We start from the raw sequence: 20397 nt of genomic DNA, 5'->3' as shown, positions 1-20397 counted from the left end.
CTGGTCTGACTAAATCCACCCCTCAATAACTTTTGTATGGCTACAAAAACCATGTTACCATGCAGAAATGCTGTATGAAAAGCCTTTGCATTACAGATAGATACTCGTGTAGCCAGAATAAATACCTTTATGAATGAAAAAAATCCAAGTTTGTTTTACACTGCAGGCGCCTGCTGAATTGAATCTGAAGGCCTCAGGCAGATTTCTTTACCCAGCAACAGGTGATGGCTGAAATGTGATTGGTTAAAAGCTTTAATATGGAAGGACATGTCTGGAAGCAGCGCAACCGGTGGAGAAACCACGAGAAGAACCGTACAGACAGTTTGAAATTATTTAATAAGTATTCATGGACAAGATATAATCAACATCAGTCTGTGATTCAGATCTTTTTCTTAGGCCTTCAGAGAGGGCCTTGCAGGCCCCGACGCCCCGCCACTGATACTTCTATACACATAAAGTGAGAGTAATATAACTGACTGATTATTTAACCATTATGTTGACACATATAACCAAGTCAAAATAAAAAGTGAAATGATCTCATACAGGATTAATTTCAATATTTGTATTTACTTGCTTATATGCATGTCTTCACTTCATTGTCTGCCGCCAAAACTGTCAGTGGAGTTTTTTAAAGAAGAGCTATTGTTTCACGTCTTTCAGAAACAAAAGTGAAAGACCCAAACTTCACCCTGAGAAGGACCTTCAGAGTGGAGAACACAGGGCTGCTTCCTATCACCATCAAGTCTGCAGAAATCAACGGGCAACCGTGTGAAGGATATGGATTCAAAGTTCTCAACTGTCAAGAATTTGCACTTAAGCCAAACACTTCGAAAGACCTCATCATACTGTAAGCAAACCTGTGTGTGTGTGTGTGTGTGTGTGTGTGTGTGTGTGTGTGTGTGTGTGTGTGTGTGTGTGTGTGTGTGTGTGTGTGTGTGTGTGTGTGTGTGTGTGTGTGTGTGTGTGTGTGTGTGTGTGTGTGTGTGTGTGTGTGTGTGTGTGTGTGTGTGTGTGTGTGTGTGTGTGTGTGTGTGTGTGTGTGTGTGTGTGTGTGTGTGTGTGTGTGTGTGTGTGTGTGTGTGTGTGTGTGTGTGTGTGTGTGTGTGTGTGTGTGTGTGTGTGTGTGTGTGTGTGTGTGTGTGTGTGTGTGTGTGTGTGTGTGTGTGTGTGTGTGTGTGTGTGTGCGTGCGCGCGCGTGCGTGTCATCTATTAATACTTCTGACTGAGGAAGCCTTCAGTGAGAAGATGAATCAGCTCTCTGTCTCTGCAGCTTCTGCTCCTCGGTCCTGTTTTCACTCTGATCTGAAAGTTTTAATCACCACTGCAGACTAGTACTAGTAAAGGTTTAGGTCAAGTTTTCTTCAATCATTCAAGTTTTACTCAAAAGTCGCTGGATGGTTGTTGAGATGACATAAATTCTGCTGCTGCTCTTGTCTTGTAGAGGAAGCGTGTTGTCATGACTGTGGGGGTCGATTTGAATACACAGGATTGAGGAGCTCACGAAGGGAGAACGTAACCCGATTGTTCACTGTTGCAGAGCTTTACAGACGTTCTACCGTTTATATGCAGGCCAACAATGGCAACTTGTTACATGGCTGTTTTGTTGACAGCTTGTGTAAACTTGGTGAAACAAGATTAATAGAAGTAGCTCTGCGAATTCGTTTGAAAGCCTCAGCCGAGTGAATGTAGAAGAGTCTTGTTTTATTGGGAGAGGCTCATGTTATGTGGGCTGGAAGCCCAAGTAAAACCTTGGTATGTGAAACATTTCTGTCCCGCAGGGCTCTGTAAAGACACTCTGTCGCTTTGTGAGCAATGATACCAAAACATATGAGCTTCACCGCTGTCTTAAGGTAACAACAGGACAAAGGAAATCCGCTCTCCTCTGAAAGTATTTAAGCCAGGATCGCTGTGTACACCGTTTATGAAGCTGTGCATGTATGCATTTGTTTCTTTGGGACCAAAGTGGCTCTCTGAACAAACTTTTATGCAAACATATTATAGTAGTTGCTGCAACATAATGGATGTATTTTGTAGAGCATTGATTTTCAAACTGCAGAGTTCTCTTTTTAAAAAATTAAATTTATAAGAAAAGAATAGTTAAAAAAAAAAAAAAGAAAAAAATAAAGCAAGACATGCATATTTAAAATAATTCTTTCCTTTATCTTGATGTATCTGTGTGGATATTTCTAAAGCTCCTGTACGCGCAGATTGATGGTACTGGTCGTACTTGAAAAGCTCAGCATTTGCTCAGCTGTTGCACACTGTAGTGGTTTAAGCGCCATGAGTAGAGGGCAAAGAAATTCAGAATTATTAACCAGTTTCACGATAGAGGGTGACACTAATCAATCATTTATATTGTTGTGTAATTAACAAGGGGAATGTAAAACAAAGCAGCACATTCAACGTCTCAATGCTCACAAGGAAGTTTGGGCAAAAGCGGCGCGCGAAACCCAAATCCAGCAGGTATATTTCTTGTTTGATTCTATTGATTGTCATCATTGAACGCATACAGTCTCTGGAAGTTTCTGTGTGGAATGATACTGATGTAAAAAGCTATGATTGGAATTGTGAGCACACCTAAAACAACGTCAGGCTCGAATAAAAGCTTCCAGCTTAAATAATTCACTGATTAAATGACTAATGATTCAGTAATAATTGCTGTTACACTTGTGCTTTTCTTACCAAGTTATCATGTGAAAAACTTCTCAGCACAATCCAGCTCGATTTCAGAACCGGCGGCGAGTAGCCCAGAGAACGTTTGTGTAAATGTCCCCAGACAAACAATCACAGGCGCAGAGCCACACCCGGCGGCACTGATGCAGCATCTGCCTTGGATGAGCTCACCTGTTGTCAACAGCTGGCAGCTCGTATTGAAAGGCTGCATGCGAGTGGAAAATTACAGCATGCCAGCTTGGAGTGGGCCACGGAGCGCGGGGAGGTGATTCAGGTGTCGTTTTGTCTCCTGACATGAAGGAGGTGTGATTTAGGAATGCCACGTTTACTTTACTTACTCACTCAGCCAATGACTGCCTAGTTTGAGGAAGTGGGCGGGACCTCCAGCTCATTCACCAGGTATTGGTTTGATGATGCGGGCTGTCGCCACACAGAAGCAACGCCGGTGAATTGTAATGAAATCTTTGATAAAAGGCTGTGGAACTTAATTTGCTGTTGCAAGCCTGCCGCCACGTTACCTTCTCAGATTTTCTAACTTGAGCGTCTGCATCAATTCTACCGTCACTACATCTCAGGTGCAGATTAAGGTGCAGGGAGCATCGGGAACGGCTTGTGACAGCTTTGTTTTGTTTAGCCAGTCTGCACGGTGGACACACCCAAGAACTTGACACATCAGAAAAGAATGAACCGACATTAATTTTCATGGTTTGGCACCATCACATTCTAACAGGTCCAGTTTTTTATGAAAGCCTTAAACAAGTGTGTCTCTTACTTTGTAATATCAAAATATATTTGGAGGTTTTTATACATGCCCGCAGAAATCAGGAAGAGGAGTTTAATAAATAGTAATTATACAATCAATCAGTCTTCATACCAGACAAAGCCCCGTTGAAAACAACCACACCTTGTCTTTTTGTTAAACTAAACATGTATTGTGATGCATCAAAACAGCACGGAGACTGCCGGCAAAGCGCCGCGGCTCCCAGATACTGCGGCAGCGTCGTCCTTCGGCTCCACATGAACGAATGCGTTTCTTGTCTGCCTCCAGGTTTACACCCGACTTCACCTCGTCTCGAGTGATCCGGGAGCTGAAGCTGGTGACATGCGGGGGCTCTGAGTTCGTGTTCGTCCTGAACGCCTCCCTGCCCTACCACATGTTGGCCACGTGTGCAGAGATCCTGCCCAGGCCGAGCTGGGAGCTGGAGCTCTACATCATAGTGTCTCTCATCATGTGGTGAGTAGTGCTCTGCACGTCCTCCGCCACAGCCCATGTGCAGCAAGTTCTCACTTTGGCAAGGGGTTCGCAACTGATTTTGTGTTTCTCCTGCAGTTCCATGTTTCTGTTGGTGATTGCCACAGCCTACCTGGAGGCTCAGAGTATATGGGAGCCTTTCAAGAGGAGAGTTTCTGTGGAATCTAATTCAACGTTGGAGACTGGGAGACCCTTTAATCTCAGGGACATCGGGCAAATTCACAGTGATTCCAAGTAAGTGGCCAAACAGACGTACACAGCCGCAATAAAACCTCACATTAATATTTAAACAGTAATTGTGACTCGTGCAGCAGGAGCTTCCCTTTACAGTCAATACTTAGTCATCGTCGCCGCCATCTGTGCTGCAGGTTATGAGTAACAAGTCATGCAGAGAGCTTTGTTGACTCTTCACTTTGAGTTTTTCTCATATTTGTGGGTCACATAAACTTTAGTGGAGTCCAAATTGAAGGGATTGGCTGTTGGTTTCTTTCTCGGTGCACTCATGGGGAAGATCTGCTTGTGATTGTCTTCCTGTTGGTACGGACGGTTTTCAGTCCCGGCTGCTCCACTGACTCAAAAACATGTGCATGTGTTGGTGTGTATTCATCTGTTCACTCTGCATTTAAGATGTTTTGGATTGAAGACGCAGGATTTCTCTGACCTTGCCTATATTGACTACTGTCCTGCAGCTTTGCATTCCTGTGCATTGAATACCGCTGTAAACTTTGAGCCAGAAAGTTTGATAAAGAAAGAAAACTATAAAAACAATGTTTGCTACCGAGGTCCTTGATGTCCTCCGTCCGTACTGGTTTTAGCTGTGATAGAAACAAATACTGATATATTTAACCTGTACAAGAAGAAATAAAAAGATGGTGAATTGAATGCTTCCGTAATTCAGTTGCAAAATTAAACCCTCACTTCAACAAAGTTGGGTCTGCTTAGATTACTGTTACAAATCCTGTTCAGGTTTGGTGTAACGGAGCCGACTTCTCTGTTGACGCTCAGGTTGAACGACTACGGCGACTCGCAGCAGAGCTCCAGAGGCTTGTACACGTCCAGCAACGGAACGGCACGTGGTGGCGGGCGACAGGGAAACGGCCGCACCTTGTCAGACTCCGATAGCCACGACAAGAGGTCCCGGATCGGCTTTGGCCGCGCATCTATGCAAGCAACTTCCTCGCCGCCGACCAAAGGAAGTTCAAACTCAGGCTCGGACGGCCTCTCAAGCACCTGCCAGTTGACCAACCGAAAAGCTCGGAACAACAAACAGCTGGACCTCCAGGGTCCGACTTTAGCGGGGTCGTCGGCGCCCCACAGAGGCCTGTGCTCTGAGGATGCCGAATATGCCAGCTTGATAGGCGCCATGGACAACGACCTCGACCGTCCAGAATCGCTCGGCACGGAAACTGTGCAGGAGCCGAGCGCTCAGTCCGCACAAAACAAAGGTACCAACACAGATTTCATCTGCATAGAGGGTGTAGGAGAGGGCCGTGGAGAGTTCTTGACTGTGTTTGGTATCGCTTGCAGTGTTGGAATCCAAAGGGAAGCTGCGGGGCAAAACAAAAGCCCAGAGAAAGAAGGAAGAAAAAGAGAAAAAGTTAACAGTTAAGACTCAAGGAGACGAGCTCAGAGACCACCTGGGTGACAACGATGACAGCTCCTCCACCACCACAGAGACCTCCAATCCAGATGTGGAAACAAACATCAAAGAGGTAAACAGAACTTATATTGTCCAGTTCACGACTCTCTTTCTGCATCTCCTAAAGCCATCCCTCACTCCTTCCAGGAACCAGTTAAAAAGAAAGGAAGGACAGTGACCAGCGGAAAGGTCAAAGAAGAAGCGTCAAATTTCCTCATCAAACCCAAACCTAAGAAACAAGCGCCCACAAAGAAAGAGATCCCAGCAGAAAAATCCAGGTTTTAAAGAATCTGCTTTTTAAACTTGAGCTTCTTTGTCCGTTCTGTGTTTGACAATCTTTTATTGTTCCCAGTTCCCTGGAGCTGCCGTATGTAACACCACTGGAGAATAAACAACGCAAGAGCTTCACGCCCAAAGCTCTGCACACACTCGTCAGCATCCCAAAGACCCGACCGCTTCAGAAGCAGAGACGTACGTCTCCGTCAGCGTCATCACTTTTCATGGTGTCGTCAGATGATGTGTGTGACGAGTGTTGATTTGTTTCAGCTGTAGACGGGAAGCAGGAGGAGGGCCGCCCCGCTCTCTTTGTCAAGCTGCTGCCGGGCAGCGGCTCTGTGCCGGAGCTCGGCCACAGCAGCAGCTCCGAGGGCGAGAAGGAGTTTGCGTCTCCAGAGTGGGACATCCCCTTGTCCAAGAACAGTATCCGTGAGTTGAAGCGCTGAAACTGTGGCGTCCCTCTGTGGCGTCAACCGTCTAACGAGATTCGCTTTCTCTCCCGTTCCTCACAAACACTCAGCCGACAGTCTGCAGCAGATCTCCATCCAGACCATGAACGCAGATCCCTTCCTGAAGAGATCGGTCTCAGCCGGGACCTGCTCCCCCCCGCCCACCTCCCCCAGTCTACTGACCCGAGGGACTTACAGCAGCGTGGTGAACAGTAGCAGGTATTCTACCACACCTGATGGTCCGGCCACTTGCTCTGCAAAAGGTTGCTAGAAATCCCCAGTAATACACAAACAGCCCTCATTTCTACATATCGTTGTGCATGTGTGCAAAACGTCCCACGGTTGTGATGAACCAGGAAACATCAAAACTAAAAACTATTTTAAAACTTCATTCATAAACTAGACAGCCGCTCAACATCCTGAAGTATTTTCTTTCTTGTACTGAACCTGGCTCTTTATGTCACATGCTCTTATTTTACTATCCAAACTAACTGTGCCTATAAACAATCAAACAAGTAGTAATTAATAAATACCTTCAAGTAAACTGTCTTAAGATTCTCCATTTGTCCAGCTAAGTATTACCAATAGTTGTAAATCATGGAGTTCCTCACAGTGCTATTCTAGGCCCGATATTGCTGTCTTTATCGATGCGTCGTTTTTAGTTCAGTGTTCATGTTTTGTACATGAAGCTCTTGATATTTAAATAATCAAAGAAACAGAGGAGCAGATATTACTTTTTATGTAATTAGGGTTAAAGAGAAACTTTTCGGAGGGGAAACTTGTTGTACTTCTTTAACGCATTGAAGTAAATTATTTCACAAAGTCAGACTTGACGAAGTAGAAAGGATTGCTCAAAGGTTTTGCGTGACACCTGGTGACTCTTGGCTCTGTCCTGGGACTTTCACTAGTCAATACTGTCATTATCCTAATTCAGTCTAGTTTATTTGATATTCATCAGGTGAAGCAGGTTTCAACTCTGAGGAATTCTGCCTTTGTGCTCGGTCAACGTTTTTTTTTTCCGTTTTTTCTTCAGCGAGGGAATCCAGAAGAAAGCTCCTGGCAACAAGCTTCCCTCACCTTCTCCGCTCCCCGGGAAAAATGGAAATCCCACCTTCGCTGCAGTCGCTGCTGGTTATGACAAAAGCCCGGGTAAATATGCAGCAAGCATGAGCAGCTTTATCACCGTGTTTTATTGACAGGATGACTATAATTATAGTTGTTTGTTTTCTCCTCAGGAGGCTCCGGTCCTGGTAAAACTGACAGCCAAGGAAAGAGTTTGGCACACATGACTTCAGTGGAAAGTGACAGCTCTGACAGGTAATGTAGGAAAATAACGATTCTCATCTACACAGCGGACGACAGTTTACTAATCCCTGCTTTTAATCCCAACATGGGTTTGTTTGTCTCAGCTCTGGACTGTGGAGTCCACTGGACACAGCCAGTAGTCCGAGCTACCACGCTGTCAACTCCTTCTCCACGTTCGGGCCAAACAACTCCTTCAACCTGACGGGAGGTAATTCATCACGGACGCCAACGAAATGCAGAACAACTGGTTCAGCGGTTTTCTCGTTTTGTGTCCTCGAGCTAAACGATGCATCTCGATTCAGTTTTCAGTGGAATGAATCAGCCAAAGACATCGGAGCCTCAGCAGAGCTGGTCCGAGTACACCGCCGTTCCTCCGCCCTCCATCTGGGAAATACCGAGCAGTGACCCCCTGCACTCCTGGCCCAGCAGCTCCGGCTCGCCTACCGCCCCCACTGCAGTAAGACCCACACCGTCATTATACCCCACCATCAACACACCGTCAACCTACCCCACAATCAACTCACTGTCAACCTACCCTACCATCAACACACGGTCATCCTACCCCACAATCAACTCACCATCAACCTACCCTACCATCAACACACCGTCATCCTACCCCACAATCAACTCACCGTCAACCTACCCTACCATCAACACACCGTCATCCTACCCCACAATCAACTCACCGTCAACCTACCCTACCATCAACACACCGTCATCCTACCCCACAATCAACTCACCGTCAACCTACCCTACCATCAACACACCGTCATCCTACTACACCATCAACTCACCGTCAACAGACCGTCATCCTACTCCACCATCCACCCACCGTCATCCTACCCCACCATCAACACACCGTCATCCTATTCCACCATCCACCCACCGTCATCCTACCCCACCATCAACACACCGTCATCCTATTCCACCATCCACCCACCGTCATCCTACCCCACCATCAACACACCGTCATCCTATTCCACCATCCACCCACCGTCATCCTATTCCACCATCAACACACCGTCATCCTACCCCACCATCAACACACCGTCATCCTATTCCACCATCCACCCACCGTCATCCTACCCCACCATCCACCCACTGTCATCCTACCCAACCATCAACTCACCGTCATCCTACCCCACCATCAACACACCGTCATCACACCATTGTTGATGGTGGGGAGCCTCCAGAGAAGAAAACAAACAAACACATAATTAGAATTAGAGTTATAGTAATCAACACATCACGGCTAAAACACAAAGAGTTAATCAGATTTACATGAACACTAAAGGATCGACCAAAGTGACCAGAACCAGGTCTGTTCACATTGACTCGACACCCAAACTTTGACTTTGTAGGAGAAGATCCTCCACAAACTGATGCACATGGTGGCAGAGTTGGTTTTACTTTATTCTTTTCACATTTAACTACAAACTTCTGTCACTTGAAAAAAATCAACTAGTTCTCAGGTCAGAGCTTATTAGGCCCCGTTTACTCGACAACGAATTCGAGTGTATCCGCAAAACTTTCTTCACTTTTGGGGGTTCCGTTTACACGGCACCAGTGTGTGGATCCACTGTATCCGCAAAGTTTTTAATCCGGCTCCCAAAGTGGAAAGATTCTTTCATGGTCACTGTTCCCTCCTGCAGAGACTGATGGAGGTTACGAGTGCTCTTACTGAGCATGCACATCTCTCCCCCTCCCTTCTGATTATTCACTTGTAAACAAACATGGCCGACCCGTATTGGTACGACCCGCGGTCCATATTCTAGTTTCTATCGTCCAGATCAGTAGTTTAATAGTTGAGACTCTCCCTGATAGCATCCAATGTGTCATCAGTCCATGCGGATGTCTGGTTCTCTCCATTTTCTACACATTTATAGTGTTTTGTTCTCTGCACACGTCTGCGTAGTTTCATTACAAAATCAAGCAACAGCGCCCTCCAGTGGCCCGGCATACTAACTACATCGTTGTCAGTGTGTCCGCTGCTGCAGTGTAAAACACAATGCTTTTTTTTTCCTAATAGATTAGGTGTTGTCATATGAAACATCGTAAACGGGACATTAATGACAAGAAGTGACCCGTAGGAGTCGTTAATATCACCCTCGCATTAGAGGCTTTACTGAATATTTACAATAACTATGTTTGGCAATATGACAAAACATATTTTACTTCAACAGTTTGTTCTCTCAAACTTTTTTGGTTTTTGAAACGGGTCATTCTCAGAATTTGTGTTTTTACATTTTTCCTTCTGGAAAGAAAATAAGTAAAATCATAATGAGCAAAATGACAGTGAAAGTATATAGTATAGATTTAAGGAAGCTCAAGGATCAAGAATGAAGTGAAATCAATAATGTTTCTAAAATGCAGAAAAGGAAAAATGGAGAGAGAAAATGTATTTAATTAGTTTTTGTCATCACCAAGATTTAATATTGAAGAAAAGTTTCATTAAAGTTTTTGTTGAAATTCCAGAAATTAAGTTGGAAGTTTTGAATAAGATGGAAGAAATGACATTTAAACAAATATTAGAAAGAAAAAAAGACTTGATGATCATTGTTGCTCTGTAGACGGCCGTCCTCGGAGCCGAGACGTTAACGTGTTTTTCTTTCTTCTTGAAGTCACTCCTGGGAAACGCCTCCAGCCCGTGGTCGGCCACCACGCCCTTCGGCAGCTCCATTTGGTCAACAAGTGCAGATTCCGCCTTAAACCCCTTTTCACCGACGACCAGCTCGGCGGCTCTGACCGATCTGGTCAGTAGCTCCGCCCCCCCGCCGCAGGCCTCCCCCACAGAGATGGGTCGACCGTACATCCCGTGGAACATGTGGCGCCACCCGTGGAGCCGGCGCAGCTCTGAGCCCTGGCCCAGCTCCTCCGACAACGCCAACTGAACGGCAGTCAAGTTGTTTTCAAACGAGAGAATCGACCCACAGCGTTCAATTACCAGTCCTGCATTTTGGTCTCTCCAGCTTGTCATCATTAATGGTTGAAGAAAAGCTTCTTTTTTTGGATCTGTTTTAAACAGTTTCCTCTGAGTTCAAAACGCCGTCAGCATGTTCTCCACTGAGACCAGTTTGTCACCAAAGGAAGGTTTCATTCTTCACGGCCTTCTGAGTCAAAGTTCAGTATTAATATTGGGACACGCGCACTATTTTGAGCTACGATTCCCTATTTTCACAATTTTGCTTCTTTTTATTGGGTTTTTAAAAAGATAACATAAAATGTTTTGAAAATTCTCACCGGAAACCATTGTACCAGGTTTTTATGTAGCAGCGGGAAGCTTTCATTACATGACTTAAGATTTATTTTGTTTTCTTGCTTCACGGCGAAAATCCCCAAAAGCTTCAGAATTGGTCTTGGTGTTTTATTTTTATATTATTTGGTAAAGTGACCCTACTCTTATCTAAAAGCCCTTTGAGGCATTAAATTGGTTGAACAATTGGAAAGATATTTCAACTTGAGGTTGGTATTGGATGCCTCTGTTTGTCTGCAAATTCAATTAAAGCAAAAACAAAAATGAGCAGAACGTCTCGATGTGGGTTTTTTGTTCCTTTTAAGCTAGATTGAAGTTGGATGACTCTGCACTTAGTGAACCATGGATAAGATGGTCAGATTGCTGAGTCATGTAAAGATTACAGTGCACTGGTGTAAACGATGGCTAAAGGTTTGAAGACAAATATGGTAAAATCTTGCTTTGGGTTTAATGGCAGTTGGCCTCCATAAAGTTGCACTACCGCAATCTGCTGGTTCCAGCTAGTCCATACCCTCGTTATGGCTCCCAAAAAAAAAGTTTTTCAAACTCCAATTATGGTCAAATGTAAATTGCACCTCAGTGTATGTGGAAGATTGACTGGATGGATTAGTTTGACAGACCATGTCATTGGGATACAGAAAGGAAAAGCACAACACAAAAATATAGTAGAAATGTGAAGGTAGGACGATCTCCATAGGGGAAACTACATGCAGTGCTGGAGGAATGACGGAGTGAAAGGAAGTCCCATCATTCATTCGTAGGTCACAAACCATGACCTGATGGTGTTGGAGCAATAGAAACTGACATTGTCCCAAACTAAGGTATACTTTGGTAAGTCAGGCCTCACCTCTGTACAGAGAGCTGACAAGACGTCTGTAGTATCCGGCGCAATAATGGAAATAAGTGTTGTCGCATCATTCTCAGCGATGGCAGCACCCATGGTTCTGTTACCTCCTGGAACATCCACAGTTTTATGAATCTCATGCGTTTTCATTTTGGACAAGATACAGTTCCATCAAATATATACAGCACATCTCGTGTCTCAGTTTCTCTCTACAGCCACAGCAAATGAGTGAAAAGGTTCATTTGTGATCCGCTTGAAAACTGTGGCCGTTATCGCCATGACAACAGCGTACTCGAACTTCTTCTAAACAACCAGACGTAGTTCATTTAGATGCCTCAGTATGATTAAAAAACAATCCCTGACAAGGTCATATTAACTCGCACATATATTTTTGTGAACTTTTAGAAAGATGTGATTTGAGTGTATGCTCAGAGGTCCGACGCCCCACACTCTGAAATAAACAAGAAAACTAGAGCACATCAAAACCACAAGCATGACACGCTTTGACTTCTTTCTTTTTGTGTTTCTTTATTTCATGCATTCATCATACAAACAAATCAGTAAAACAAGAAATTAGAAAAAGAAAATTATAGAACAATTCAACAAATACAAAATACTCGAAACTAAAATCCAAATAAACAGTAAATTAATAATGGAAGTCATGAAGGAATCCAGGAAATGAAATGGTTCCATTGGAGTTGTGGGCCAGAGTCATTTGAGGCTCAGACTTCTTCCTCTGAGTGAGAATCGACTTCATCACTAAAGCTTCTGTGTGGAAATCAGTGACGTCCTCCACTGATGTTGAGGAAGAGCATCACTTCAACAAATGAACAATCAAATCAATCAATCAAAAACCAGCAACAGAAAAAAACCCCAAGGAGTCCAAAGCATTAGATTGGGGAATCAATCGGAACCTCAAGAAATCTTTACGCAACAAACTAATGATCATTTAAAAAAAAATAAATCAATATACCAGCAAACAACGAAAGTGAATGAATAATGAAATGAGGAACTAGCGGGATCAGGAGCGCGCGATGGATGAGCTCCACTTCCTCCTCTGTCTCCTTGAGCCCACAAAGTGAGGCAGTCTTTTCCCAGGCAGAAAGCTTCTTGCTGGTCTTTGTTGGAGTTTCCTCCGTCACCTCCTCAGTGACGGCTGCAGCAACGGCCTCCTCACGCTCACACTGCCTGTACTTATCCCACAATAGAGAAATCTGCATGAACAATGAATATTATGAACCAAAAGTAAAAATAATCCGAACACAATATCATGCATGAGCTGCTTCCGTGAAGTCCTGATCCTCCACAGTTCTTGGAGTCGCAGGTTCTTTTCTTTCTCTTTATATATATAATGTGTGTGTTATTCGTACCTCTTTAGTAGCTGTGTTTACATCAGTGGAGAAATGTAAATATATATATATATATATATGTTGTTTTTTTACATGCCTGTGTTAACAGCCGCCTCATGATGCTAAATGTCACTGGATTTGCTGCCCCCTAGTGGCCAAGAAAAACACTTCAACCAGTTCAACCCTTTTTATTTCTCCTCAGCAAACTTTACTTCTTACGAGGCTGCCTGAGGGAATCCATTAGCAGCTGGCTAAACTTGGCGACGTCACATTTAGTCAGGACAAACACACTGTGACTCTTCTTCAGCTGGTTGGTGCGATCCAGCGCCATCATGCCCCGGCCGAGGGAACCCAGCAGCTCCACGCGGACCGGACAGGCGATGCTCTCCGTCACCAAGCTGCTGTCAATGCAGGCCGCCATGGCGTAGGCATCATAGGAGACGAAGACGGATCCAAAGTACACGTCTCTTTTGTTCTTCAGAGAGGTTTTGGAGTAGGCGGAGCACTGGGAGGTGATGGCCTTCATGAAGCGAGCTGCAGGAGCGTCCTGGTTGATCAGCTCCTCAAAGAACTCCTGCCAATCAGGGACCCGGTTTGAAGTGAGACCCTCGTCATGCGTGGTCATGTTCTCATTTAGGAGGCTTCACCTTACCCACGTCAGTCCGTTTCTGCAGGAGAATTCCCATGATGCAATGTGGGTGGGGCAGAGGTATTCTTCCAGGACGATGTAGGCAGACTCTGGATCCAAGGCGAAGTTGAACTCGGCACATAAGGTCACGTTCCCTTTTCCTGCAACGACACGACAGCGTGTCATTTGAGTATTATTCAAAGCTTGATTATCAGCTGCAGGTGTTACCTTCCATGTTGCCGCCCATCACGTACAACTCCCTGAGCTTTTGGGGGAAACCAGGGTCCAGTCTGACAGCCAGAGCCAGATTGGTGAGCGGGCCAAGTGCCACCAAGGAGACCTACGAATCACAACAGGAGGAATGACAGCGTTATTGCCAGGGAGCCACCGCCACCGGCTCCGGGACACTTCCAGAAATCACCGTCGGTGAACACAGTTGACGTTAAATTAAAGCCGTATCAGAAGAAGAAGCTCCAGAAACTGTGCTGCAAGCCTCTGAAACAAAGCTTGAACTTTTTCTGGAAGGAGGAGAGCTGAACGAACAGCGCCGGGTCCTGGTGTTGGGTTCCATTAATGTCCACCTGATGAAAATGACAATTCTATTTCCTACATTTGTCAGCATGACGGTGTTAAAAGATCCATCGTCACAGACCCCGTGGCTTCACAGTCGGAGAGTCCAGCTGAGCTGGACTTCCTGAAGTTCACGCCTGCCACTAACAGAAAACATTTGGGGCGTCATGAGACAGAAGCTCCAGCCCTGAAGGCTCGGTGAGGATCCAGAATGAGAAACATTCCTCTGATGAGACCTGTCGTCCCACACAGTTACAGCTTACGTTGTCCATGAAGACATAAGACAGTTTTTCTTTTTTATTCCTCTCCTTTGAGCCCTGAAGACCCTCATTAAACCGCTCATTGTCAACCCGATCTTTATTCTCGGTTTTGACTGTATGGGAACACACTGCTATCAGTCTGCTGCCTGAGTACACACATGTTCAAACACGTTTACGTCGGTGCGTGGATATATGCGAGTACAGCTCTTTGTATGATGCTTGAGTGCATACAGCAGTGTTAAACGTTTGGCGTCAGTGTTAAACAAACAGTGTTGGTGTTACTTTAACACCACACAGCTATAAGACAACATTGCTGGTGACATTCTGAATATTCATGTTGTCAAACTGGAGTGTTGACGAGCTGGTGTCAAAATGAGAACGTGGACAGAATTCTAGAATGGAACCGTAACGCAAGGTGAAACCAGAGCTGCGCAGTGGTTAGTGCTCTGGACTCACAATGACAAGGTCACGGGTTCAAATCCAACTTGTTTGTTATTAATACCTGTCAGTGTCCCAGTTATTAACTGTTCCAACACCCATAACATTGTAACACCAACACCAGTGTAACGTGTGAATATAAACAATAACAGGTGTCAATCTAACACCAGACACACAGAGACACTGTTGTGGTGTAAAAATGTACAATAATGGTGTTAACTGAACACAGGCAAGTAGGAATCTACCTTCTTTATCTCTTTATCTCAAAACACTGATGTCGTATGAGTAAATATGCGTGTACACATGTGAGTATGCAGTTCTTAGTTTTGATTGTTTCATGTGTCGGAGAGAGGGTGGAGAGGGGGTGGAGAGAGGGTGGAGAGAGGGGGTGGAGAGAGGGTGGAGAGAGGGTGGAGAGAGGGGGTGGAGAAGGGGTGGAGAGAGGGTGGAGAGGGGGTGGAGAGAGGGTGGAGAGGGGGTGGAGAGAGGGTGGAGAGAGGGGGTGGAGAGGGGGTGGAGAGAGGGTGGAGAGGGGGTGGAGAGAGGGTGGAGAGAGGGGGTGGAGAGAGGGTGGAGAGGGGGTGGAGAGGGGGTGGAGAGAGGGTGGAGAGAGGGTGGAGAGAGGGTGGAGAGAGGGGGTGGAGAAGGGGTGGAGAGAGGGTGGAGAGGGGGTGGAGAGAGGGTGGAGAGGGGGTGGAGAGAGGGTGGAGAGAGGGGGTGGAGAGGGGGTGGAGAGAGGGTGGAGAGGGGGTGGAGAGAGGGTGGAGAGAGGGGGTGGAGAGAGGGTGGAGAGGGGGTGGAGAGAGGGTGGAGAGAGGGTGGAGAGGGGGGGTGGGAGAGAGGGGGTGGAGAGAGGTGGTGGAGAGGGGTGGAGAGGGGGAGAGGGGGTGGAGAGAGGGGTGGAGAGGGTGGAGAGGGGGTGGAGAGAGGGGTGGAGAGGGGGTGGAGAGGGGGGAGGGGGTGGAGAGAGGGTGGAGAGGGGGTGGATAGGGGGTGGAGAGAGGGGGTGGAGAGGGGGTGGAGAGAGGGTGGAGAGGGGGTGGAGAGGGGGTGGAGAGAGGGTGGAGAGAGGGTGGAGAGAGGGTGGAGAGGGGGTGGAGAGAGGGTGTGGAGAGGGGGTGGAGAGAGGGTGGAGAGAGGGGGTGGAGAGAGGGTGGAGAGGGGGTGGATAGGGGGTGGAGAGAGGGTGGAGAGGGGGTGGAGAGGGGGTGGAGAGAGGGTGGAGAGGGGGTGGAGAGAGGGTGGAGAGGGGGTGGAGAGGGGGTGGAGAGAGGGTGGAGAGGGGGTGGGCCGGCTTTAGAAACAAAGTGCTTTTCACCTGGTTCTGGTTTTCAGACACGAGTCTGATCATTGCGTTGACCGAGTGCTCTTTCTGGATTTTCTTCTCCCACTGCGGGTCTTTGTCTTGGATCACATCCCCGAGTCCATCGCTGCCGAAGTGGTCGCTGAATGGGTTGTCGGCTCCGACCAGAGGACCAGCAGAACCACGAAACACTGGAATCTGCAGGGGAGACACGTCGGGGTATTAAAGAGTTGACGAGAGTCAGGCAGCCTCTGTGTTGCGATCGTCCCGCGAGTGGACATTCACTGCTGCCGGGCTGAAATACTGTGGAACTGCTCACAACCTCGTTGCGCTCGCAGACGGACAGAACCCTCAGGACGTTCTGGCACACGTCGTCCACTGCCGCGTTTCCAAACGTGCAGGTGATTCCCAGGACCTCCACCTCAGGAGCCACCAAGGCCATCATTATAGCCTGCGCGTCATCAATGCCGCAGTCTGTGTCGATGATCACCAGCTTCTTTCCCATGGTGCACTGCAACACACGGGACAATCAGTGGGCAACACGCCGGAGGGACGCATCTGGATCCCCCGTCTCACATCTTCATGACATTCAAAGGAATAGTATCTAGAGTTGGTTTGATGTGTTTATCTTGCTTCTACTGAAGCAGCGAGGCTGTGGACTGACACTGAGCACAATCGCCCCCCAAAAAAACACAAGAAATAAAGTCTCCATCCCAGGAAGAGACACCCGACAACTGCAATGGGACACAGACGAGACGTAAAATTATCAAAGTTATCCAAGCAATTATGAAAGCAGGAACCACGAACATGCCGCGAGAGGGATTATGTCACAATGTATGAAAAGTTGAAGCAACTAATTCAACTTAAACAGCGAACTGAACGCTGCAAATTGATTTTAATTCATTAATGTCGGCCTCACACTGCGCGGCGTCACGCCGACTGCTCTCCTCACATGGACTTCAGCTAAACTGCAACTTCAGCTTGAACCTTCTGCACTTTACCTAAATTACTATCGGGTTCTGTGTGTTTATGGTTTTATTACACTCCTAACAGAAATACACCTTTTTTTTTTTTTTTGGGCCATTTCTTTGAAATGTTTGTTTGACAAATGTTTTTCTTCTTCTTCCAGTTTTCATCCTCATTGGACCGCGCGATGATGTGTGTGTGTGTGTGTGTGTGTGTGTGTGTGTGTGTGTGTGTGTGTGTGTGTGTGTGTGTGTGAGGGAGAAAACCAGAAGTTCCACTGCTCATAAGGAATCCCATAACCCTGGTAATTGAGCAGGTCGGCGCTCCAACACATTCCCTTAACCCCGGGTGTCACTTGAGATGGACACTATCGACTTAAAGACACAAATTGTAGAAGATTCCTTCTGTTTTAAACGGGACAGGGGATTACAAGAAACAACCACAGGATGATGAGAATATGCAGAATATGTAACATGTGATCGTTGGTGTGTTGCAGTCTGGGTATTTTGGTTCTTTAACATAAAAGTGAGGATCTTTCATGACTGAGCAAAAGGCTCCACCGCGTCATGACTCGTCCTTGATTCCCCATTGAGCTCCTGGTGACGCTCTAACTGGAGCTCTCAGCCAGTTTGACATTAACTTCATGACCTTTGCACCCCGGTTCGATCTTAGAGGAGCTCCACTGAAGACAATGAATAATATTTAACTAGTGAAGGGTGAGAGGAGGTGGAGATCAGAGTAAAACTTTTCAACAGGACGTTGAATGAGCTTAACTTCCACATTTTCTTTTTGAGGTTTTGGTTTTTTTTTTTTGTTTAAATAATGAAAATGATCTTTATGATCACGATGAACATCATGAACATGACAAATGACTGAGCGGCATTACGTCTATTTAGCTGCTTTTTTAGAGAAACTGAAGAAAAAAAGAAAAACAAACAACTTAGGGCTGCACAATCTATGGAACATTTATTAGTATGGCAACATGAACATACACAACACAGACATGGAAAAGACTAATAGAGATGCAACATGTTATGTTTCATTGCATTGCCAGGATTTGCTCTGCCAATTCAAAATGAACCAATTTCTAATGTTAAAGAAAAACGTGATTCGCTTCAATTCTGTTGACTTTCCTAGTGAACTTATTAAAACACAAAGCCCAGGATGGATATAGATATAGACTGTATAGAGAATCTATAGGAGTTTGATAAACCTTTGTGAAGCTTCTGTTTCACTGAAAAGTACAAAGTATAAAGCTGGATTTTCTCAAACAGAAGAGCGATTCAGAACATCATTTCATATTTGTCCAGTAAGACTTGAACATCATAATCATATTATTATCATTATGATCATTATTGCTATTAACATATTTTACATTGGAGGCAGTATTATATATTATTTATTGTTTTAATTACAGACATGTTGTAGTTAAGTTGATATCCATTCATGCCATCGATTGTCATCAAATGTTGATTTAGATATACAGTGGAGGAAATAAGTATTTTATCCCCTCCTGACTGAGTAAATTTGCCCCCTTACATAGAAATGAACAAACTCACGCTTTATGGTTGTTTACTGATGATGGAAATAAGACAGAATATCTGTGGAAAATACATAAAACACACTCAATCTAAAAGTTATAAAATGTTGTGCATTTTAATGAGGGAAATAAGAATTTGACCTCCAAGTAAAACATAAGTTGGTCCTCGGTAGAGAAGCCGTTGCTCCCAGGCGCAGTGAAGAGACGTTCCTAGTGGCTGGTCTCCAGGTCTGCACACGGCTCCAGAGGGATTTTGGCTCGTTCCTCTTTACAGTCTCCAGATCCTCCATGTTCCTTCACTGCTGCTTGGAAACTAGAAGCTTCAGCTGCCTCCACAGGTTTGGGTCGAGGTCTGGAGACTGACTAAGACGCTCCATGACCTTAACACGCTTCTTTGTTGAGTCTCTCCTTTGTTGCCCTGGTAGTTGGAAGACCCATCCACGACATCGTCCGTGTTCCTGCCGAGGTTTCAATCAGCCAAGCTTTTACAGTACGTGGCGCCGCTCATTGGCCCATCGAGGCCGTGAAGTCATCCTGTACCTTTTGTAGAAAAACAGCCCAAAAACATGATGTTTCCACCTCCATGCTTGACTGTGGGTTTGGTGCTCTCTGGGTCGAACTCGTACGGGTCCGAGGACGGTCATTTTGTTTGTCTTCCACTTTTGAATAATGGCACTGATAGCAGTCACCTTCTCACCCAGCCTTCTACTGAGGTTTTTTTTTTTAACCCATTCCAGCCATGTGCAGCTCTACAATCTAGTCCCTGACATCTTCTCCCAGACCTTTGGTCTTGCCCATGGCGCTATAGAAGCTGTAATGTAAGAAACTGATTCCTATAGCAGGAGTGCTTTATACACACGGCCAGTTCTAATCAGGACTATTGGTAACTGCTTGATTGTCCCACATAGGCACCAGCCAGTCTGTGGAAGCCGGAATTCTGGCTGAGATGTTGGGGATCAAATACTTATTTCACTCAATAAAATGCACAACATTTTCTAATTTAGTTTTTTTTAAAAGCACACATTCTGTCTCTTATATGCGTGTGTGTATTTCAAGGTGAGTCTACTTGTGTGTCTATCAGTTATTTTGTGTATATGTATTTTTGTTAAATTAAACATAGACTTTAAAAGGGTTTTTATATTCAAATTAGCATATGTAGAATGTTTTTCTATTTTTTAAAACCTCGCTCTGTTTTGTATGTTTGGACACGGCTGGAACGAATTAATAATAACAATAATTAAAAAAAAATTCTCACATTAAGAATACTTTGGAGACATAGTTTCAGTGTATAAAGATTATGAGGCATATTTGTGAAAACGTGTGTGTTATTTAGTGTTTCGTCTTCCTCCGTATGAATGAACATATGACCACACCAACGCGGAAACACTCGGAGCTCAACGTTACAGGTGGCTTTTTAAAAAACCATTGCCCATGCATTTAATTAATGTTGAATAGTTTTCGAGAAGTTTGTGTGTTGATTGTCTTAAAACAGAGAAAAGTAGGCCAGACTCACCTTACGTCCGCGGAGGACTGAGTAAAGTTCATGTAGCCCCCGCTGCCTCCGCTGCCCCCGCTGTGATTGGCTGCACTATTCCCGACACCGGGGAGCATCACGGACTCCAGCAATCTATCAAGTTCATACAAGTTCACGA

The 20397-nt window shown here is 45.4% G+C and overlaps 2 protein-coding genes across 4 annotated transcripts in view; one reads left to right on the top strand and one right to left on the bottom strand.

Annotated features, from left to right (window-relative positions):
- Window positions 1-11114, top strand: part of tmem131 (transmembrane protein 131) — a 35788-nt gene extending 24674 nt beyond the window's left edge. Inside the window, exons 28-41 of the mRNA XM_080472889.1 lie at window positions 661-847; window positions 3722-3907; window positions 4004-4159; window positions 4931-5370; window positions 5453-5637; window positions 5712-5842; window positions 5917-6035; window positions 6111-6269; window positions 6361-6508; window positions 7323-7438; window positions 7525-7606; window positions 7699-7802; window positions 7897-8051; window positions 10216-11114. Coding sequence (XP_080329015.1) covers window positions 661-847; window positions 3722-3907; window positions 4004-4159; window positions 4931-5370; window positions 5453-5637; window positions 5712-5842; window positions 5917-6035; window positions 6111-6269; window positions 6361-6508; window positions 7323-7438; window positions 7525-7606; window positions 7699-7802; window positions 7897-8051; window positions 10216-10485 — 2438 coding nt within the window. The 3' untranslated portion in view covers window positions 10486-11114. The remainder of the gene's footprint in view (window positions 1-660; window positions 848-3721; window positions 3908-4003; window positions 4160-4930; window positions 5371-5452; window positions 5638-5711; window positions 5843-5916; window positions 6036-6110; window positions 6270-6360; window positions 6509-7322; window positions 7439-7524; window positions 7607-7698; window positions 7803-7896; window positions 8052-10215) is intronic.
- A 2016-nt stretch (window positions 11115-13130) lies between these two features.
- On the bottom strand, window positions 13131-20372 carry LOC308115424 (inosine-uridine preferring nucleoside hydrolase). 3 transcript variants are annotated; one of them, XM_080472914.1, is made up of 6 exons: window positions 20259-20372; window positions 16562-16750; window positions 16255-16437; window positions 13897-14008; window positions 13693-13829; window positions 13131-13614 (listed from the first exon to the last, which is right to left on the bottom strand). In XM_080472914.1, exons 2-6 carry the CDS (start codon window positions 16742-16744, stop codon window positions 13249-13251), a joined length of 981 nt encoding a protein of 326 aa, XP_080329040.1. In that variant the 5' UTR covers window positions 16745-16750; window positions 20259-20372; the 3' UTR covers window positions 13131-13248. The 3 variants fall into 3 exon arrangements, with proteins under 3 accessions (XP_080329040.1, XP_080329039.1, XP_080329041.1); XM_080472913.1 differs by having other exon boundaries at window positions 16559-16750; window positions 20259-20306; XM_080472915.1 differs by having other exon boundaries at window positions 16562-16973; window positions 20259-20277.
- Between the last annotated feature and the right edge of the window lie 25 nt (window positions 20373-20397).

This window comes from Lipophrys pholis, assembly GCF_963383615.2.
Source record: "Lipophrys pholis genome assembly, chromosome: 10".
NCBI lineage: Eukaryota > Metazoa > Chordata > Actinopteri > Blenniiformes > Blenniidae > Lipophrys > Lipophrys pholis.
This window is presented reverse-complemented; position numbering and strand designations above follow the sequence as displayed.